Source organism: Camponotus floridanus, unplaced genomic scaffold (assembly GCF_003227725.1).
Source record: "Camponotus floridanus strain SB8 unplaced genomic scaffold, Cflo_v7.5 scaffold121, whole genome shotgun sequence".
NCBI classification, from domain to species: Eukaryota; Metazoa; Arthropoda; class Insecta; order Hymenoptera; family Formicidae; genus Camponotus; species Camponotus floridanus.
This window is the reverse complement of record NW_020229239.1, coordinates 76,484-96,920: the sequence shown is the minus strand read 5'-3', so window position 1 is coordinate 96,920 and position 20,437 is coordinate 76,484. Positions and strand designations below refer to the sequence as shown.

The following is a 20,437-nucleotide window of genomic DNA, read 5'->3' as shown; positions in this document are numbered from 1 at the left end:
TTTCTGATATATAAAATGTCAGAAATCACGCGCATTCGCGGTTTTATATCTTAACATATATAAATCTTATGTTATATATCTGTATTTTATTATTTTTCAGTTTTCTTTGTGATTTCCTTATCTCCTCAGATCGAAAGGGAAATCATAAAAGCCGATTAATTTCTTCTCCACTTAATTTCTTCTTCACTTTTATTATCATCATGTTTATAAGATCAGTTAGGAGAGTATTTATCATGTTATCCTTGGAGTTCTATAAATATATGTTTTTATGCGGAAGACTTTATAATCGAATCTGATAAATCTTCATTGATAACGGTAAAAGTTGTGTCGATCTTTAAAACATGATGCACGAACGTGCTGTAAAGTTAAGTGCATTCTTGGATAGGTGAGACAAAATTGCGAAACAAGATGAAAAGCTGTTTCGCGTAACGAGACACGCATGCAAAACGCAAATAGAAAAGTGTAGCAATAAGTGTCGAAGTTAGTATCTGAGGGAGAAAGATAGAGAAGAGGGTGGGGTTCGCCTGGTCAGCCACGACGAGCTCTCACTTTCTATTGTCCAATCATGCCAAGAAATTGCCCGACGTGAATTTTATTTAATGCTCTAAATAGCGCTTCTTTAATTACAATTAATTTGCTATTTTTTTAAATAGAAATTGTGTGGTAATTAATTTATAATTTCTTTATATACTACATCTATGTATATATGAGATTAACAATCCTCGAAAGTTTCATATTTAGCATGTAACTAGGAAGCAAAAACATATGTTTCTAAAAAAAAGATATTTCTTAAAAAACATTAGCATTCATTTTATATAGCTACAAGAAATTTTTAATTCTTTTTGAGCAAATTCTATTTTATTTAACAGCGATAAATAAAGCAGACATCCTTGTTACTTTCCTGCATCGGCAAACTAGGAATTCAGTACGCAGTACATATTTCGTAGAATATGAATAGTACCTTGGATAGCGTTGTGCTCGCGAAAAATTATGTATAAAAAATTTATTAATGTACACAATCAACTATTAATTAAAATATAGGAGTTGTTAGATCTTGTTTCCATTCACATCTCTATAAAGTTCATCGTTGTTGCCGTAAAGTCTCGGTGAATCGCTGCAGTCAACCTACAGTGTCAAAAATATAATGAAGAGAATTAAAGTCAATTAAAAATAATTATCTTTAAGAAAGCAATATCTATGTCAAATATTTTATACGCTTATACCTTGAACCACCAGTCACAAACGCGAGTTGTTTGGCTAAAGACTGTACCATTTGGGCAGAGGAAACTAAATTGACGTCCATTTGGCAAGCACCAATGCCATACCTTGAATCAAATATCAATATCTATTTTTTTTCAATTATTAGATTATAACAAATTTTACAATTTTCTCCAAATAAATAAATTCTCATAATCTTCTCATGTTTTAAACTTGCGAGCGCACAAAAGAAAATTATATGTCTTAAAATAATCTACAATTAACATTTTATACTTAAATTTTTAAAATAGCTTGTAAATTGTTTGTTTAAGAATGATCTGTTATACGAGCTCGCTCTTATATTTATTAACGAGTTCAACAGATAGGAATATGATGGTATGCACGTGTGCGTATACACATTTGAATAATCTCGATTATTGAAATGAGACTATGTTCGGTGACCATATGGACACACCTGACATCTGGCTTCGGGATCGGCATAATATCCAGGTAACTTTCCTCCACAGGTAAACGCGAGTCCGAACGGCACCGAGTTGTAAATTGGATAGTCCACGCCAGGTGTATAACCGTCCACTTGCTGCAATGCACCAATGATTATGCGTGTTATAAATAACCATGATTTTTATAAAGTTGTTATTAATAGACTTGAAAGCCATTTTCCAGAGAAAAACTTTTGTTAACATTTAAACATATGTTGTTATAATTTTATTCTATCGCGCAACGATTACATCATTTTCGTGGATTGTATTTGCGTACCAATTTCCATTGCAAATTTCAATGATTGCGTCGAAACAATTAGCGAAAATAGTGAAACTTGGAGTAGCATAATCACATAGCCGCCGTTATTGTTTCGTTGGAACAAATAACAATACATTTCAACATGTATCATCTCGACAATGGAATGTGGCACGAATGAGGATACGCGCCATAAATTGTATTTCCTCTTTCTTTAACGCGAGCACGCACATTGAGCCATAAAATTTATATATGTCAATAAATTTTATATAATATATATCTATTTATATATTATATATCTATTTCACATAAATTTAATTATTTTATTATTAATAGCTCGCAGCACGTAATGAATATATAATAATATATATCCTTTGATTATTGCCTTTTATGTATAATGGTCTATTTAATTTCACATTCTATTTTATATAAGTTTTAATAAGATAATGATTATGTTTATGTGCACTTTTTGGAGTAAATATTATCATATTATTATACAAATATAATTTGTTTGCAATCAATATCTACAATTAATGAACACTATCAAATGACATTAATTAAGGTGCAGTCCTTTTCTGTATTTTACATCGAGCTTAGAAAGAGGGCGCGATCTTTTTCGCAATTGACCATCAGTCAAAACGAGAAGGAATAAAGAGGCGATTGCAACACACAACGCGCCGGCTCGAGACCCTTCAGTGCGTGCACGTGCCAATGTCTGACCGGAAGTTGGGTTACATTGTTCCTCCCAAGCGGATGCGCATCTCTGCGGCTTTGTATACGATCTCTTGTTTACGATTTCACGTGTATGTATGCAGATATATGATCCATATCCCTTCTTTCTTCGCATCGAATTTAATAGATGATTCTAACGCTTAAAAAGAAAACGGCATCGAAAGGATCCATTTCCATTATACTGTGTTTTTTACTTGTAAAGCTTAACATGTGCAAAAATTAAAGCATGTACGTAGTATGCAAGTAGTAAAAATTAAAGTATACAAAAGCTCGATGAAAAGAAAATACATACATGTATTTTCTTTTCATCGAGCTTTTGTATACTTTAATTTTTACTGGATGTAGTAGAATTTATAATTATATCTTGTTTTGATGAAAATTATTACGTGATATGAAAAAAAATATGTCTTAAACATTAAATTTTACTCGTAAACATAAATAATTATTTTATCGCGCTGTAAAATAATGTGGTGAAAGATGCATTAGTCGCGTGGAAGCAGGATACTACGCGAGCTGAAATTAATTAAGTATCTTATCTTTCCGTTTGTTAGCCTCGCGGCATTGAAGCTGTGTTTCTTAGCTTATTATTTTCTATCCCGATTTTCATCGGTTCCACGGTTGTCGTTTCCGGTGAAATATGTCTTTTAACTGCAATATTGAATACAGCGAATCTGGATGTTCGTACATTATTTTTTATTCAAATTTATTAATATAGTAGGATATGTCATATTTTATTTTGATATTTTAATATTTTAATATTTTATAAAAATATGTATGAATTCTCTACGATTATTCGTGATACTAAAATAAGAAAAAGTTTACGCGGCAAATTTTCTTTAACTATTACACGATATTGAAAGTTCAGTGTTTATTCAGAATCTTGAAATGATGAAAGTATTCATGAGTTAAAGTGCTTTTGGGCGACTTTACCTAACAAGGTATTTCGTATGCCAGCGAGAAAGCACGTCCGCGTAACATAGGTTAATTAATGAATTACTTAATGTTACCACCTGGAAAAAGATGATGCGTGCAGATATGGTTCACTGTTATTGTTACGCGATACATCGTGGGAAGCTGCGATGAAAATAATAATTTGGTGCTTTAATTCAACGTACTAGTTTTGTAAAAGTGAAGTATTTACGAAATACCTTCCCACCAATGTCATACATGTTGCGCACATGCACACAATCATTTGAGGATATAATTTTTTGTTAGTTTATGAAAAGATTTCTTACGATATTATTTATCAGGTTTGAAGGGGATGATTTGAATTGAGAAATTTAATATGTAAAACTTTTAACTTACCGCCATTGTTTGATAGATTAAAACCGCGCCAAAAAGCAAAACAGCGCAGACTACTTGATACCTCGAAATCATCTAAAAATGCAAGATCTTTAAGTACTAAATAATTAATTAGGAAAAAATTATAAAAAATACATTAGAATCCTTTTTGATTTTATATGTGTAAGAGAAATTTAAATACTTAATATATTTACTTTGTCAATTTCTCTGTCACATAATTTCAAGGCATTGCGATGGAATATTTTTTTAGGAACAAAAAGTAACGAAAAGTTAACGAGAGATGAAATAGAGAATTACAGTCACAGGTGCCTACCTTTTCGAAAAAGCTGGTCTCCTTAATCCGCAGTATCGTACTGCGTGGTGATCATTTATCTTTTCGTGTTCCTTGTCTTTCCAGTTTTCCGTGCACTGCACTTACGAAAGGTGATGACTTATCCCAAGTGTTTTAGGTTCGCAAGGCGATGCTACTTCCAAAGTATCTTTCTCAAAGGATTGTTCTACGAAGTGGTGGTATATATATGGCTTTAGACTTCGATCAAGAAAAAGGGGGGATTCTTGAGAGTCTCTCTTTCTTGGGGCTCCCACATCAGACGAACGGAGAAAGAGAAGATCCCAGAGCGATGGAAGGAGGGATGTTCCCCTGTGATGCAGCAGAGATTCTGTTCTTACACAATCGTTGTCTCGTGGTCTAACACCCGTGAAAATATTCGTAACCATTGTACTTGAACCATTGTAATGTATTTGCTCTTTTTCTTATCTCTCTCCGAATAGAAGAAAGTCTAAGCAATTATGTTTATTCTTATTTTTTCTCTTATATTTGAAATTTTTGCATAAAACTTTGCTAAAGTTTTACCCATATTTAAAGAGAAAGAGAGAAGAGATCATTCTCATAATTAATCAATGGAATTTAATTGAATTCGGTATGTGCTTCATTTGATCTTTATTCGATCAAGATGTGTTCAATAAATTAGCTACTTTTTCTTGAGAATTATGTGTCTAATTATTCCAGCTGCTATTTCGAATTGCAAACAACTAAGAAAAATATCGTATGATTATATAATAAGTTTATAAGATTATATAAGACTATATTATAAGTATAGTTTATGCCAGAGAGAGATAAAATTAATAATTAAAATCGTCTCGCAATAAAAATTTTATAATTTTATTTTCCAACTGATAACGAAATTTTTAGTGGAATCATAAATACAGATTCTAAATTGAAACAAAAAAAAATAGAAAAAACTTTTATATTAGATACAAATTTTTATTCTTGTAATATTTAACATTAGAATTCAACACTTTTCCACTTCGCTAAAGTATGATTGACGTATCAATTTGTTACATAAGCAATCGAATATTCTTAGATTGCGTGATCGTATCGTTAATTACTGTTTTGTGCATCTACGCTGGAGGGGTTGAGATCACCGCGTCGGTTTCTTCGATCAGATATGGGTTTTTTTTCTTTTTTGATTTTAGATTTTTCCATGAAACGGAAATGCTCGTCAACAGGGCGGACTCCGAAATGATTCGTCTTTATCCTGCAATAGATCCAAGGTTGCGCTGTCGCTCAACACTCATAGTTATTTGTCATATCACGCTTCAACAAATTTGATTCTACGTCTATCTTTTATCATCCTTTGAAATTCTCGCGATCGTACAATGGCGTGATGTGACATACAATTCTTATTTTGGCAACTAACGCTTTCACCCTGAATCACAATGAGCGATAATTACGCGTTTTATTGTGACCCGCTAACGCGGTCCTTTAATGATCCTTTAATAACCATGATGGATGTCGCGACAGTGTGCGAATTTATGTGATCTATCGCGATGCCGTAATTGCGCGATTCGCTTTATATCGCGCAATTATGGCATCGCGATAGATCACATAAATTCGTGCGATGTAAAGACATAACAAAACCTCTAAAATTCTTCTTTGAGGGGATGAATGCTGGCCTCTCTTTTTTTGCCTGTGGGATAACGATGACATTTATTATGAGCTTGACGTTTGAATTTCACACGAAAAAGTCTTCGTGTGCTCGCGAAAGATGCGACCTTGAGATACATCGCGGAATTAAGAATCGCAAATCGCATCTCGCGCGAAGCTGAGTCGTTCATTTGCATTCTGTTGCGCGAGCGCATCGCATCTTCCGTTCCGAAACCCTTAATTTTCGAAACACGTTTTATGCCAATTAACGATGTATAATTGGCACCTACAAGTTTTTCCATATTGACATGCAAACACTTGAGATAATTAGATGCCCAGTCGTCAATGACTCATACATCATGAACTGAACCGTACAACTATATTTATTTTCTTTGGAGCAAAAGAAAATTAAATTTTTCATTTTAATTAAATTTTTTATAATTACATTACTTTACATTTATATTACATTGATTGTTATATATTATAAAAGACATTATATATAAATAATTATATATAATTAAAATTATCAAATTAATTTAACTCGAAAACTTTTCTTTTAACAGTAAATAAATAGATTAAATAACAGATTTTCTAAAAAAAATAACGCATTTTTCACGCTACATGAATAAATTTCTTAATTGCGTGCGTTATGCTTCGTCGATTTTATATTATTGAAACATTGCGTCAATGTGATGCATTTCAAGAACAACAGGAAACAAGTGTTTGGAGAACGCATCCCTCTCTCCTTACGGCCGATTTCGCACGGATCGTATTGCGGCGCGCATTACGTGCGGATGAGGAGCGCGGGTGCAGAATATTGTTCTTAATTAAATTATCTGTCTGCTTGTGTTAATTACATATCGGAGCGATTGCAAAATATACGCGGCAATCGTGGGAAGGTCTGTTTATTACTTTTGCGACCAGGCGCCAACGAAACAGCTTTGAAAGAACACCGACACACATTGTTGGAGAATGTCTCTTCTATTCTCTTCTATTGAATAACTCATCATTAGCGTGTCGTTTTCGAAAATGTTCCTAATCTAAATTTGCACTGAGAACTTAACGATCTATTCGCAAGAATTTGGCGTAAGAACAAATAAAATATTGCAATGAAAGATAAAATTCATATACATCACTTTTAAATTAAGTGTAAGAAAGCGTTATTTGAAAGCTTTTTGTTGAAACATAATTATATTAACAAGATTTTATTAGCAATCTCCTAAAACCTTCAAATTAGCTTCGAAATAATTCAATTAAAAATAATTCACATTCGCTTCTAATAATATTTAAAATATTATATTGAAATATTATATTGTGTTATGTATCTGATAAGAGAAGTTTCCAAAGAAACGTTTCACTTTCGTGACATTCTTAAAACGGCCCAGCATCTTCGCACGACTACTCATTCAATATAATCCGTAATTTCATAACGACTTGACTTCCGAGCATCTTCTTTCCCTGTCGTCAGATGCCAACAAAGAAGCACGAAAGCTATTCTCACGTTTTTATCGTTCACTGAGCGAATCAAATAATTCATCATGGATCAAGATGGCAGCTTCGAGAGAAAAAAGATTCTTTGAAGATTTGTCGATCGTCGACGATAAATTCGATGGTATAAAATAAATGAGGATATCGTGTAACCTACCGTTTTATTATATAATATATCTTAAATTCTCTCTCTCTTGGGAGAAGAAACGAACTCACGGGAGACGCATTGTTTGCACCGATGGCGGCACCGATCCACATTAATTGCATATGTAAATGTTCATTTAATCACAAGCTCTCGCGTGTATTTTATTACGTCATGTTACGCAATGCAATTGTGATTGATATCCGGAACAAAGTATAGAGAGAAAGAGAGCTGATAGATGCATAGATTTGTCGAATGATAGCAATATTTTTTAGACATAAGTTTTGTTTCTCGCGATTAAAGTTGCCAACGTTATTGCGTAAGATTACTTTTCTGTCGCATGAATTTGATTGTATTACTTACGTAAGTAATACATTAAAGATCGTAATGAGAGTGAATGTCGGAAGCTCTTGCCGCACTTTGTTCTGCAACAGAGTTGATGACTCCCATTTTTATCATTAAATTTATACAGAAGAATAATCTTAAGAAGATATAATTTTAGGTATCGAAATTGTTGTAATTTATACAACAGCTATAATTTCTACTCTACGATTAATCGAAATATTTCATGCGATTCCGCATTCTATGATAATTATTCGAAATAAGAGATCCCCCAATTTCGGAGCACCTGAAAAAATTTCTTTTTTATGTCGCGCGATTATACAATTAATCTCTAGCGGCATCGCTTGTGCGTGTCTTATCGCTCGTGTCAACCTCAAGTTTATTACAGGTATGCCGGTACGCAAGTTGACGCCACTTCGTGTGGGTACGTGTATGGATGTATACAGCTCTATCGAGGCTCGTTCCGTTTTATCAGTAGCGCGACTCCGGACGAACGAACGAACGAACGAACGGCGCGGCGAACGCGCTGTCCCACATTTTCAGTCGCACGTACGCGACAGTGCATACCGCAGGTGCCTGTCAATCGTTTCCCTAGATATATTCCGGTTTCGGATTCGCGCAGAGAGATCGGACAGAACCGCTGCGAGCCTCGTCGCACGCGGATGCACCGTCGATGCGACGATGTTTCCGGAAGCGAGGGCTTTTTCAGCCGCCACCGTCGTCGTCGCTCGCCGCAGGTGCGTCGAACGGTAAGATCGAGATCGAACGATCGCACCTGGGCGGAGTGCACGCCATAGAATCCATCTCGATTTAGAACGTGCGCGCGTGTTATTACGTGTGTATGTGCGTATGCGTTTCGCCGATCATGTCAACCGCCTCAGGAAATGTGAAGGTAAATAGCCGAAGGTACGATTCGCCGCCTGCGATATATTTATCGGTCCCGATCGCCCGTGAATCATAATTGATGGCGGACCGATTCATCGCGATCTCCATAAATCGATCCATCCTTTTCGTTTCGAGCGGAGATCGTGATTCTCCCGATAAAATATCCGTTGTATTTCGTTGCGATTTGTTGCAGTTGATTTCCATCGCCGCGAGTCCGATCGTCGTAATTAGCATGCGGCTATTGTTTAAATTAACGATCGGTGCCGCGCTTGGCGTGGCTGTCGTAAATTCCTCGCCCGATAGTTTCGCCTGCTGATAGTCTCCCGTCGTGCTTGTGCAATCGCACGCATCCCTGCATCGCCAAACGATAAGTCACTTCGCGATTATGAGAATAATTGCGTATGTTTTCTTGTCAACAATGATTTTCGATCGTAAATTTGTGACATCTGACGTATCATCTTTATCAAAGGTTGACTGAGCAATCTTGAGATATGATAATACATGCAGATGTATATATGGCGTCCCTAATTATTGTTTCAAGAAAAATAATAAGACCTACACAATAACATGAAATAAATTAAATAATTTTCGACTCGAAATAATTAAAAGCTTCTTTTAATTTTTAGACAAAATTTTAGACAAAATTTTTACTCGAAATAGTTATATATGTAAATAAGCTTATAAATTCGCTGATATAATATTTTGCTTTTAAACTTCATTTTTTTAAATGCTACTTTTAATTATTCTTTAATTTTTATTTATCGAATTAAGAGAATCTTAATTACAAGAATCGATGATTCTGCTTAAACGAATTTTATTCACCTGACTTGTTTATCGTTGAGTATTGCGAGTACTGATGGAATAAAGTAACATATGCATACGCAAATAGAAGGATGGATGTCAGATAATTTTTATCAGACACTATATTTTTTATCAATCTTATTTTATCAAAGATCTTGATATGTATAAAAGATATAAGGGAACATATGTGATTTTTTTAGGAATTTATGTTGAAATGAGTGGCGATTTAATCGTTACACGACTGTTAGATTTCCCTCAACGAATTCACAATCCGCTGAATTCCGTTCGAATTCCGTGAGGACGGATGCGTGGCACGCATCGTTGGAGCTCCTTCGTGACATGACCATAATAACTTCCGGTCAGACATCCAGCGACGCTCGCTTCCGGTTTCCACCCTTCCACGAGCTGCAAATGAAAAGAGGGAATTAGCTGATTTCGCGTTGTCAGATATAATCACGAGTCGCGAATAATGTCTGTGAAGTTTTCGACGTTGGCGATTTTTTCTTCGACGGTCGCATCGATATTGATGAGGAATGCGCTTCGCCATCGCGTAATATTATATAAATAGCACTACTGTGTGTGCTCGCTACATCAAAACTTTTTTTTACGCTTCATTGCAATTTCCTTTATTACGTAAAAAATTCTGAGAGATTCTGCAAGGTATAACATCGAATATAACGGAAATCTAGGAGAAACCGTAATAACGAGCAGCGATTCTATTTCATCTGCTAACGCTACCGTTATCGGACACATCCCGAACCTTCTCTATTGCTTCTCACATTATGCACATGCACAGTGCAATGTGCTGATTGATTATCGACGTGTCGTTCAATTTCTCGATGCTATACACAATCGTAATGTTAACATGCAAATGTCCATTTTAGGCAATCGCGATTTATTGATATCGATAAAATACTTGTGTAAAACGAATGTTTTTTAAAAGAAGATCTTTCTTTCAGTTTATAATAGACACCCGTTAAATAGTAGTTCATATTAACAATTCTGCTATTGTACGCGGGTGTAATTCGACGACAGGTGTACAGATGCGGTTACGTACCTGGTGTTCCATTTCGCTTTCGCACACATATTTTCTTCCTGAGAGTTAAAATTATTTTTTTTTAAGATGCACAGACAATTGTTATATCTGAATAAAAATTCTCTTCTGCAATATTTTTAAATATATTTATATGTTTTGTCAATTATAAAATATTTTTGTAAAAAAATAATATTTGTTGAACTTTAAAATATAATATGATATATATTCGTGAACTGTTTCACCGAAGTTATTGTTCGTGCTATTTATTAGTTTCAAATCTCCATTTTTGCATGTATACATCGAGGCTTTTAGTGTATACTCTCGAAATAACGTTTATACACGCGGATGCCTCGTAAACACAAAGCCAAACACCCGAAACACGCCACACCTGTAACGGACGGAATACATTAATGAATCCTTCCTCACCTGACTATCGGTCACCTGAGTCATTTCCTGTCGGCTCTGAAAAGCCCCCCCTTGGTAAAGTTTAAAATCGCCGATACAATTGCGTTCCGCGCATCCGCTGTCGAGATGTAATCACAGACGTGAACAAAAACCTGTCATTGTCACTGTGCGTTTACAGAAAACAGCGAAAGTTAAAACAGTGAACATCCGTCCGTCGTATAATTCATTCATACATTTACTCTTACTTATTTGTAAATTAATAAATATAAAGTTTACGATTTCTCATAAATAAATTAATATACCAATATGTAAAAATATGTAAAAATGTGTGACTGTCTCAAAGAACGTGATTCGAAGAAGAAAAGAAAGTATAAATAATTATTATTGAAAGTTGTAACAAGTATAATTAGCATAATCGAAAATATTATGTGCTATAATAGTTGGAATTAATAGGTGCTCGCAAAAGATCGTAAAGTCATAAATAGATGATGTAATAATTACTTAATAATATTTTTTAAGTTTTTCTATTTTTAAGTATTGATACTCGAACTCAATTGATGTGTGACAAATTATAGTTCTGAAGAAAATATTAAATTTTTAGCGCAATTGAAAATGAAAAGATAAAGTTCATCTTGCATATTTTATTATTTTAATCGAGGTGAAATTACAACAACTAAAAGAATAATTTATCAGATCTATGAAAGAAAAAAAATGTCGTGTTCGCTATTGTTTGCGAAAAATGATTTAAAAGATTTAAAAATGGTAATTATGACAATCTATGTTATGATTGTTCAAATAAGATAAAGAATGACGAATTGGAAACATTGTTCAATGAAAACTCAGCAAATGCAAACATTAAAAGAGGCAAATTGGAGTTGATGAATCAATCCAGTATCTAATCAATCCAGTATCATTTAAAAGGAAGGCGAAAAAATGTGAAAGAAAATAAATAACTTCAGCATGACGCCATTTCTGCTTGCGAATCGGTTCAGCATCTGTTTCTTATTGTTTACCAGATAAGAAAAAAGTTTTTTGTGAATAGTTACGGATGATGGAAAAATGGATTTATTTTGACAATTTAAAATATAAAATATCATGATAATTGATCACTCTGGCCACTCATCGGTATCCATTGCAAAATATAACATACATTATTATAAAATTCTTCTGCGTATCTGGTGGATCAAAAAGCTCTACTATCACCGGGTGCTATTATTAGCTATTATCATCGAGATAGACAATCACAGAAGAGTTACAGTCAACAATTATGATATTTACACTAAATCATAAAAGAAAAAATGTTTTAAATAATTGAGAAAGCATGAAAATAAGTCAATGAATAGATAATCTTAAAAGATGAGTCATTTTATCGGTGCGGGTTAAAACTATTGTCTGAAAGACAAAAGATTGTTGATAATATGGTCAATATCTTTGTTTAAAATATTATATATCATTTTATATTATTATTATTAAATCCATTTATTAACATTATTATTATTAATAAATGAAAATGGCTTCAAAATCGCACGAATTTTTTCAAGGACTTACAGATGTAATTTTTTCTTACTAATTTTTCATCGAATTAACAATAAAATGAATAAAAATTTTCTATCCAAGCAATTATATATTATAAATAGCACAAATATCCGTTGAAGTGGAAGAAAGGAAGAAAAAAGCTTGGTAGAAGCAGGCCGATGCAAGGTGCAACACGTGCTGCTCGACAGCTGTTTTCCGGTCGAAATTCAGACGTTAAGTCCATTTTTAATTTCGCGCCCGGGCGCATCTTCAAATAGCAATAATTATAATGTAACAGGGGGTAAATTCATGTCTGTCATAGATTCTCAAAGTCATTCATTGAAATTCGCGGTTTATTCATATATAGAGATCGCATTTCAAGAAACATGTCGGAGGAAGTAGATCATCATAAGAATTACAGATCTTGTGTTTTTGTATTATATTGTTCAATGGAATTTTAAAGCACGAGAAAATAATGCATTCTGTATCGACGAATTATTTGCAGATAGCCCGTTACTTCAATCTAAGATAAATGTAAGAACCGAGAAAAAGAAAAGATAAAAGGAGAAACGGTGGAAGCGATAAATTTCCTATTAACCACGAAGCTGATTTAACCGACCGTCATGGAAAACGAGGACTTTGGTTTTGCGAAAAGATCCGATAACGTTATGAGAAAGATCCACACTGTTAGCAATGAACAAACAGACGACAATATAATTCGTAACGAACAACGAATCTGTTCTTCATCTAAGGTTGGTTTCTTGTTATGTCGCGAAGAATTGTTATTTTGTACGTTTATTTTCGTATAAATTGTTTATGATCACAACTCTTCCAAAATACGATTAAAATATTTCTACTAACATTAATAAAGACCCAGACTAAAATCTTATAAAATCTAATTATATCTTGAAAATGTTTAAAAATTACTAAAATAGTACGTATTTGAATACGAAAACAAAGATTGCACAATCTCGTAATATGGTGACGCAAAGTGCATAAATCCAGGCTTTAAGATGCATGTTGTGAAGATACGAGAATAGATTAACGTCTATACAGCTTGATAAAATGCCATTAGACGTCGGAAGTTGGTGGTGGTGGATCAACGACATCAGCGCCTCCGACCAGGGCCGGAAGCGAGGGTCGTGAACGCGCGTCAACCGCTGCCGACTCAGTCGTGCCCGACACGCCAAACATACCGAACGTGGTGGAGTATCATCTTAAAGTCAAGCCTAGATCAACGACGAAATATTGCCGCCACGATAACATTCCTGTGAGTAGTGCTTAAGGTTCTTTCGCGGAGAGCGCAGGTAAAAAAACGTGCTTTGGAATCACATAAATCGCGAGAAGAGATCGATCTATCATATATATCAGTGTCGCTATTAATTTTAATATATGCCAAGAATGTCAAGTAGTATCGTCGCAAATTATCTCTGATCTTATCACTCAATGTCTCCCTTGTTTGTCATTTATATGCGTCATTTATATCGTCCTTTTTTGTTAAAAAAATTTCTGTTGCATTATTAGATAAACGATCGCTTTTATGGATTATTTAATAATTGGATCCTAAATTATAATTCTGGATCGCACGTTAAAAAATATAAATTTGCAACAGAGGGACCAGTCTTTGGATGAAATGAAGAAGGAAAAGAGCCCGGTATCCTTCGATGACAAAAAGAAAGATTTCGTGTCAAAGCTGTCGCGTTTGTCCATCGACAATAATGTCTTTGAAGGCTCCACCGATCTACCGCAAGTATTTCAGGTATAATTTTCAAGCAAGGTGTCTTAAATCTTTTGAAAAGTCTTGCACTAATATCTATATTCTACCTGCTTCAATAAAATACGGCTAGTTAATTTAATCATACTGTAATATATACATATATAAACATTTTCATAAAAAATATATTTTTTTGTTTAAAATAAAAATAATATAGAAAAATCATGAAAGAGAAAAATTTTCTACGCAAAAATTATTAAACTTCATTAATTAATTGTTTATAATATTTGCAAATATTTTCTTTCGTAAAATGTCTTTATGATTAACGTTTTAATTCTTGAAGGCTAAAATTTTGTTTAAAAGAATGTATTAAAAGGGCGCATCGTCAAGAATTAAAGGTCCTTGAAAAGTTCGTTGAATGTCCGAGACTTTAAGTGGACCGTTTTCAGGTGAAATATTTGGGATCCCACGATGCAAGAGGCCTCTGGGGCATCAAGCATACGAGAAGGCCCGTCGATAATATGGTTTCTGCTGCAAAGGCTTTGCCGACCAACACAATGCTTCCTCTTATCAAGCTGGTGGTCTCTCAAGAAGGAGTTGCCTTGCTACCAATGGATAAGAGGAAGCAAGATGCCAATACCAGAATGTATCCTATCGAGACGATCTCCTATGGAGTACAAGATCTCGTTTATACTAGGGTCTTCTCTATGATAGTCGTTCGCGAGACAGAGAACTTCAGGAGGATCTCACCGTTTGAATGTCATGGTTTCGTTTGCGAGTCCAAATACTACGCAAGGCAATTAACGTATGCCCTCGCAACGGCCTTCGAGATCTACTCCAAAACTGTGAAGGCACAGGAGAAACTTTCCGAGATGACCGGAAATAACACCGCCAAAAAGAGATTCGCAATCGACTTGAGAAGCCCTGAAGAGATCGAAGCGGATCTTACGATGGATTCCGAGGCGTAGCTTGAAAAGTCCATCGTTGATTTAGACTAAAGTATAAATAGGTATGAATAGGTATTAATTTAATCAAAAAATTTTGAAAAATCTTCGATCTATGTAAAGAAGTAAAAAAAATTCGATCCAAATCTGATTGGAAATTTACTTCGGAAAGTTTTAACTCGATGTAGAATAATTATTTTATAACTATTTTATAGGTAATTATTTTATAATTCGAAAAAGATTTTTTTGAAAATAATAATATACAGGGTAAAAAATTAAATTTCCAAACAAACATCATTATCTTTTGATGCATTACAATGAAAAGTTAATTCGATATATATATATATATATATATATATATATATATATATATTATATACATATAAGTACATAAAAAACAGAAAATTTAATATATATTTTTTTTTGCATGGAAATAGATTATTGAAGAGAACATATATTTAATAATTATATATATTTTTAATACAAATATAGAGAAAAATTAAAATAAGTTTATATACATTTGTTGATATAATCGAAATCATTATATTAAGTAAATAATTATATATATAAGTGCAACATTTTTTACTAATATCGCGCGCATAACACATATTCTATTTAAAATTTCAACTTGATTGAAAAGAAATGAGTTGTTACATTATAAAAAGTCATGTCTTACAACATATAATTCTTTTTAAATATGAATTAATGATGTAGATATTTTGGATTTATACTTAATGTTTATTTAATGTTTTAAATTGTACCCAATTGTTTAAATTGTATGCATATTACGATTTGATATTCCAATCCGATAACAGAGAGATATTTAGAGTGTTGTTATCTGGATATGAGTGTTCGTGTACAATTGTTGCTTATTTTATTATTTTATCGGCATTGCGAAAAGCTAGATGGGCTTTGCCTGTCTGAGATAATAGCTAGATATCCAAAGATATCGAATATAAAACGATGGAATGCGCGGGAGTTGTGGATGATGTTTCAAGCGTCGCGACTTGTGCGATTTCACGAAAATTTGATGATGATGGTCGACGAATCGGACGATGATTTTGGATTTATTTTTTAGTCGCTTTACGTGTGTGTGTTTCTAGTTTAAGTTCTATATTCCGAAACTACATTTTAATATTAGTGCAAAAGCTATATATAATAGCAACAGAAAACTTTCTGCTATTATTTAGTGCGTTTTTATATATTTTAGTTATTTTATATTAAGTTCACAAGAGACCAATATCGACACATATCAATCGCTGCAAGTGCGTAATGTTGTTAACGACACTTTTTTATCGCTATGTATATATTGCTTCATTTTAATTAATAATTTTCTTCTTATTCTTTTTCTTTATTATGTTTGCGAGGCTATCGCGTCACGATTCTTGTGCACTTTAGGCTTGGGACATTCGTGTAACGCTTTTTCTTGTATAATCATTGGTTCAATTTCTTGTATAATCTTATATAATTATTGGCCTTGTATTCTAGATCAATATTAAATAATTATATTTGTTGGTCTGTACTTATATATTATTAACAATTAATTAAAAATTTTTAATTAAAAATATATTTTCCGTTACTATAAAAAAAACTCTTTTGCGTTACTGTAAAAAACTCTTTTTGACAATAATCATATAAGTGCTTCACCGTTATTTTTATTGTTTTTGCAAATATAAAAATAAAAACAATTATTATTTTTTCTACGCATCTTTTATTTTATTCAATTAATAATTACAGATATAAGCGTTTAATATGTTTGCACACAATTACGTAATATATACGACTTATTCTATTCGTATTTGACTGGCACTGTACAGAAATTTTATTTTATACATGTAATGTTATATTTTACATTAACAATAATTTAAATTTTAGCCCTACTATTTGTTATTATGAGCACTCTTACAAAGACGATAAGCAATCTATAAGCGATTATCTTAAAGACTAAATGAGCATTTAGTCAATCTCAATTGGGCAAGCTAAAATTTGTTTTATTCTTAAATCGAGATGTTGGCTAGTCATAATCACGGTATTTTATAGAGCAGTCCCTTACAAATAAGGGTAGAAAAGATGTATTCTTTTTAATTACGCCGGAACAATCTCTCTCGATTTAATAATTTAGAATTTTTCGAAAATGATTTCTTCGACACCGTTTCTAATTCAGAAATCTTTGTGGTATTTTCTTTTCCTAGTTCCTGATCTGCTTCCTCTTCTTCTTCTATTTCCTTTCCGATCTCCTCGTTCAAAACATAATACTTCTCCGAGTCCTCGCATGGTATCGAACTTTCCGTTTGTGTGCATACAAATGTCGCCTGTAAATCGAAAAATAAGAGAGATTTTATAATATTATTGATCTTTTTTTGAACACAACATGTTAATAAATAAATAGCCATTGTTTAACATCAGCATTTTCTTCAGCGTTATCGGGAAGCATTATCTTTCTCTATTGTTTCGAAAATAAAAGAATAATTATATATATGTATAAAAAGCAAATATTAATTTACTTGATTAAAAACTGTCTCAGCAGGGCAAATAAAACTCCATCTAATCGAGCCTCTAGTTTGCGGTAAGCATACGTGAAACACTTGACATTCGTTTTCCATATCAGCGTAATATCCATAAATTCTATTCTGGCAGGAAAATGTATCGACGATGTTCTCGCGAATGAGCGTCGCGTTATCGGGAAGCAGCAAACCACCAATTTTAGGTTGCTAGAAATGTAATTGAACAAATTTGATATTTTTATAAATTGCATTTATAAATTTTGAAAAGTTGTGATATAAAATAGCGCAGAAATAGATGTCTAAAAACCTTGAACACTGGAATGGGTCTCTTCGATTTCGATTGCTGAGGCAAGCTCAGGACTATTGCAATAAAACCAAGGAACAGCACGACGAGGAACTTCTCTCGCGTCATAATTTTAACGAGGTATAAAGTACGTGTCTTCGTATGGTATTTCTTCGAGAGACGATGGTCTCTTGGTTACTGCGGTTAGTTCTTCGGCGACTGTGACGTTTTATTGGAGCTCTGTTTGAAGATTTTGAGAAGACTGATGATGTGATCTGCAGAAGGGTATTATATAGCGAAACTGCGCGTAAGGATCTTGAATATTGTATGAATGGTAGATTCTCGGTAAATTGAAATCAGTAAGTTTATCACGTTTTGTCTGCCAATGACCATCATCAGACGTTCACATCAACATCGAAGGCCCGATGCAAATGCTGCTTACGGCTTAATGTACTCATTTGGCAATTTTTATTTATTTTATTCCTGAAGATATTCACAATGAATACTTTCTTGTATCGCTTGCAATTTTTTGCATAATTATATATAATATGCGAAAGAATAGTATTTTTTAAAATTTATTGATTCTTAAATTATTTTATTTTCAATCTATTTCCAAATTAATTGAACAACTATGCATGGAAATTAAATTGTGCACGGAAATGCTTTTATAATATATTATCATGCATAATATCTTATTGCATTTTTGTGTTTTTAAAATTTCTCAAACAAAGAAAATAGTTTCTGTTCATGAAAATTGTCTTTGCGAGACATCAAATAACGACAACTGATAATTTATCTAAACACTAAGTAGTCAGACAAGTTCTTTTGCTGAAAAGGATTTATTTTTGAAAAGAATCAAGTATATTTAATCTATGAGGATCTCAAAAAGACGTGCGGCTCGAAGGCCGGATAAATTATATGCGTTGAGAATAAATGTGTGTTAAAAGATAACGAAACGCTTCAAATTTTCTCGTAATTCTTTAATCTCATGAATTTCTTCTTTAGATCGTAGTTATTTATTCTATCTGAAATTCAACACATTGATCTCATTCCGCTATTGGCTTTATTCCAATTGAGACTTCAAAGATGTGTCGCGCAAATTCGGCCGTCGAAATTCGAGGGCAGTCCCAATCGGGCCTTATCTTTGTTAAGGTCGCATCGCAAGTGGCATTTCTTCGGGATGTGAATACTTAATGGTTTCCACGGTGATGTATATCCGATTACGAAATCGCATCTGCTTTTGGCAATTGACAATAGAGATAACGAATAATATTTGATACGTTCTTTCTCAGGATTCGATAGCTTTTCAATAGTTAAAAGATTTTTATAAAAAAAAACATGCTATTTTACTTGTATATTTTCATTAATCACAATACATAAAAAAATATATATGAAAATGATAAAACGTGATAAAAATGGTAAAAATGATATACAGTGCCTCGGATCTCAAGATTCAAATTGTCAATAGTATTAACTTGTTATAAATAAGCTTGCCACTAAGTCTCTCTCTTTCTCATCTATTTATATGTATATATAATTTCTTCTCTTTTTTCCATGATATTTTAACAATTTTAATAAATTTACACATACGTATTTTTTACTTTTAATTTTATATATCCTGTATATGATACTTTTCTCTTCAAATTCAAAGATACTTTTAAAGTTTTTTCCAAAAATTTTATTTTTCTGTGATCGGATGATGCATCGATGGGCCGCAATCGCCGCACAAATTTCGTCTGCCTATCGTTGAATCGATCAGTAGCAAGGTGAACACCCTGAAAGTATCATCCTTAAAGATTCCAGTCGCATTGCCCGCTATGCTATGATGAGGAATACAAAGATTTCAAAATGGTCCACCAGTGCGTCTAAAGAAGGTCGTGCAATTCGTGCATCGAAATCGCCAAAAGTTTCTCTTTATAGTAACGATAATTTTTCATTTTCCTTCGTTGGTAAATACAATATCTGTAATTGTATTTTAAAAGGAAAGAAAAAAATCATATACTCGTATAGTTTATTATCAAAAATTTTAGTACATACACACTTCTATAGAAATTATTTGGTTGCTACTATAAATTATTATTTTCTTATGTAACGAAAAATTATTTTTTGTGAGAGGCTGTATAATTTTATATTATTATCTTACGCTAAGTGTTCACATACAGAAAGTTAAACTTATATTTAATAGTGTTCACTAAGTCATAATATGAATAATAGCGCATGTTCTTTTAATTATAATTAGCTGATTCTAAAAAAAATCTCTGTGTAGCGAGATAGAACAGGTACTCGTAAGCAACTTTGGTATGACTTAAGGCAATTAAGAAAGAAATATTCTTTTTGTAATAATTTTTGATAATTACAATTTAGATTTACAAATCTGCTATCATTTGTTATTAAATAAACTCGAAACGATCGGATAATTCGTTTCGAAATAAATTAAATAAATAAATTAAATAAATAAATAAAT

General features: G+C 32.9%; 3 protein-coding genes across 4 annotated transcripts; 1 reads left to right on the top strand and 2 right to left on the bottom strand.

Moving 5' to 3' along the window:
* Window positions 1-842: 842 nt before the first annotated feature.
* On the bottom strand, window positions 843-4,487 carry LOC105259222. The gene is made up of 5 exons (XM_011271044.3): window positions 4,301-4,487; window positions 3,991-4,062; window positions 1,673-1,795; window positions 1,224-1,325; window positions 843-1,125 (listed from the first exon to the last, which is right to left on the bottom strand). The coding sequence occupies exons 2-5, from the start codon at window positions 4,060-4,062 to the stop codon at window positions 1,048-1,050; spliced, it is 375 nt and encodes a 124-aa protein (XP_011269346.1). The 5' UTR covers window positions 4,301-4,487; the 3' UTR covers window positions 843-1,047.
* Window positions 4,488-8,361: 3,874 nt separating this feature from the next.
* LOC105259223 lies at window positions 8,362-15,369 on the top strand. Of its 2 annotated transcripts, none has more exons than XM_011271045.3 (5): window positions 8,362-8,778; window positions 13,034-13,280; window positions 13,604-13,798; window positions 14,141-14,287; window positions 14,692-15,369. In XM_011271045.3, exons 2-5 carry the CDS (start codon window positions 13,152-13,154, stop codon window positions 15,208-15,210), a joined length of 990 nt encoding a protein of 329 aa, XP_011269347.1. In that variant the 5' UTR covers window positions 8,362-8,778; window positions 13,034-13,151; the 3' UTR covers window positions 15,211-15,369. The 2 variants fall into 2 exon arrangements, with proteins under 2 accessions (XP_011269347.1, XP_011269348.1); XM_011271046.3 differs by having other exon boundaries at window positions 8,362-8,792.
* Window positions 15,370-16,926: 1,557 nt separating this feature from the next.
* On the bottom strand, window positions 16,927-18,228 carry LOC105259224. Its single transcript, XM_011271048.3, has 3 exons — window positions 17,998-18,228; window positions 17,691-17,897; window positions 16,927-17,498 (listed from the first exon to the last, which is right to left on the bottom strand). The coding sequence occupies exons 1-3, from the start codon at window positions 18,100-18,102 to the stop codon at window positions 17,268-17,270; spliced, it is 543 nt and encodes a 180-aa protein (XP_011269350.1). The 5' UTR covers window positions 18,103-18,228; the 3' UTR covers window positions 16,927-17,267.
* Between the last annotated feature and the right edge of the window lie 2,209 nt (window positions 18,229-20,437).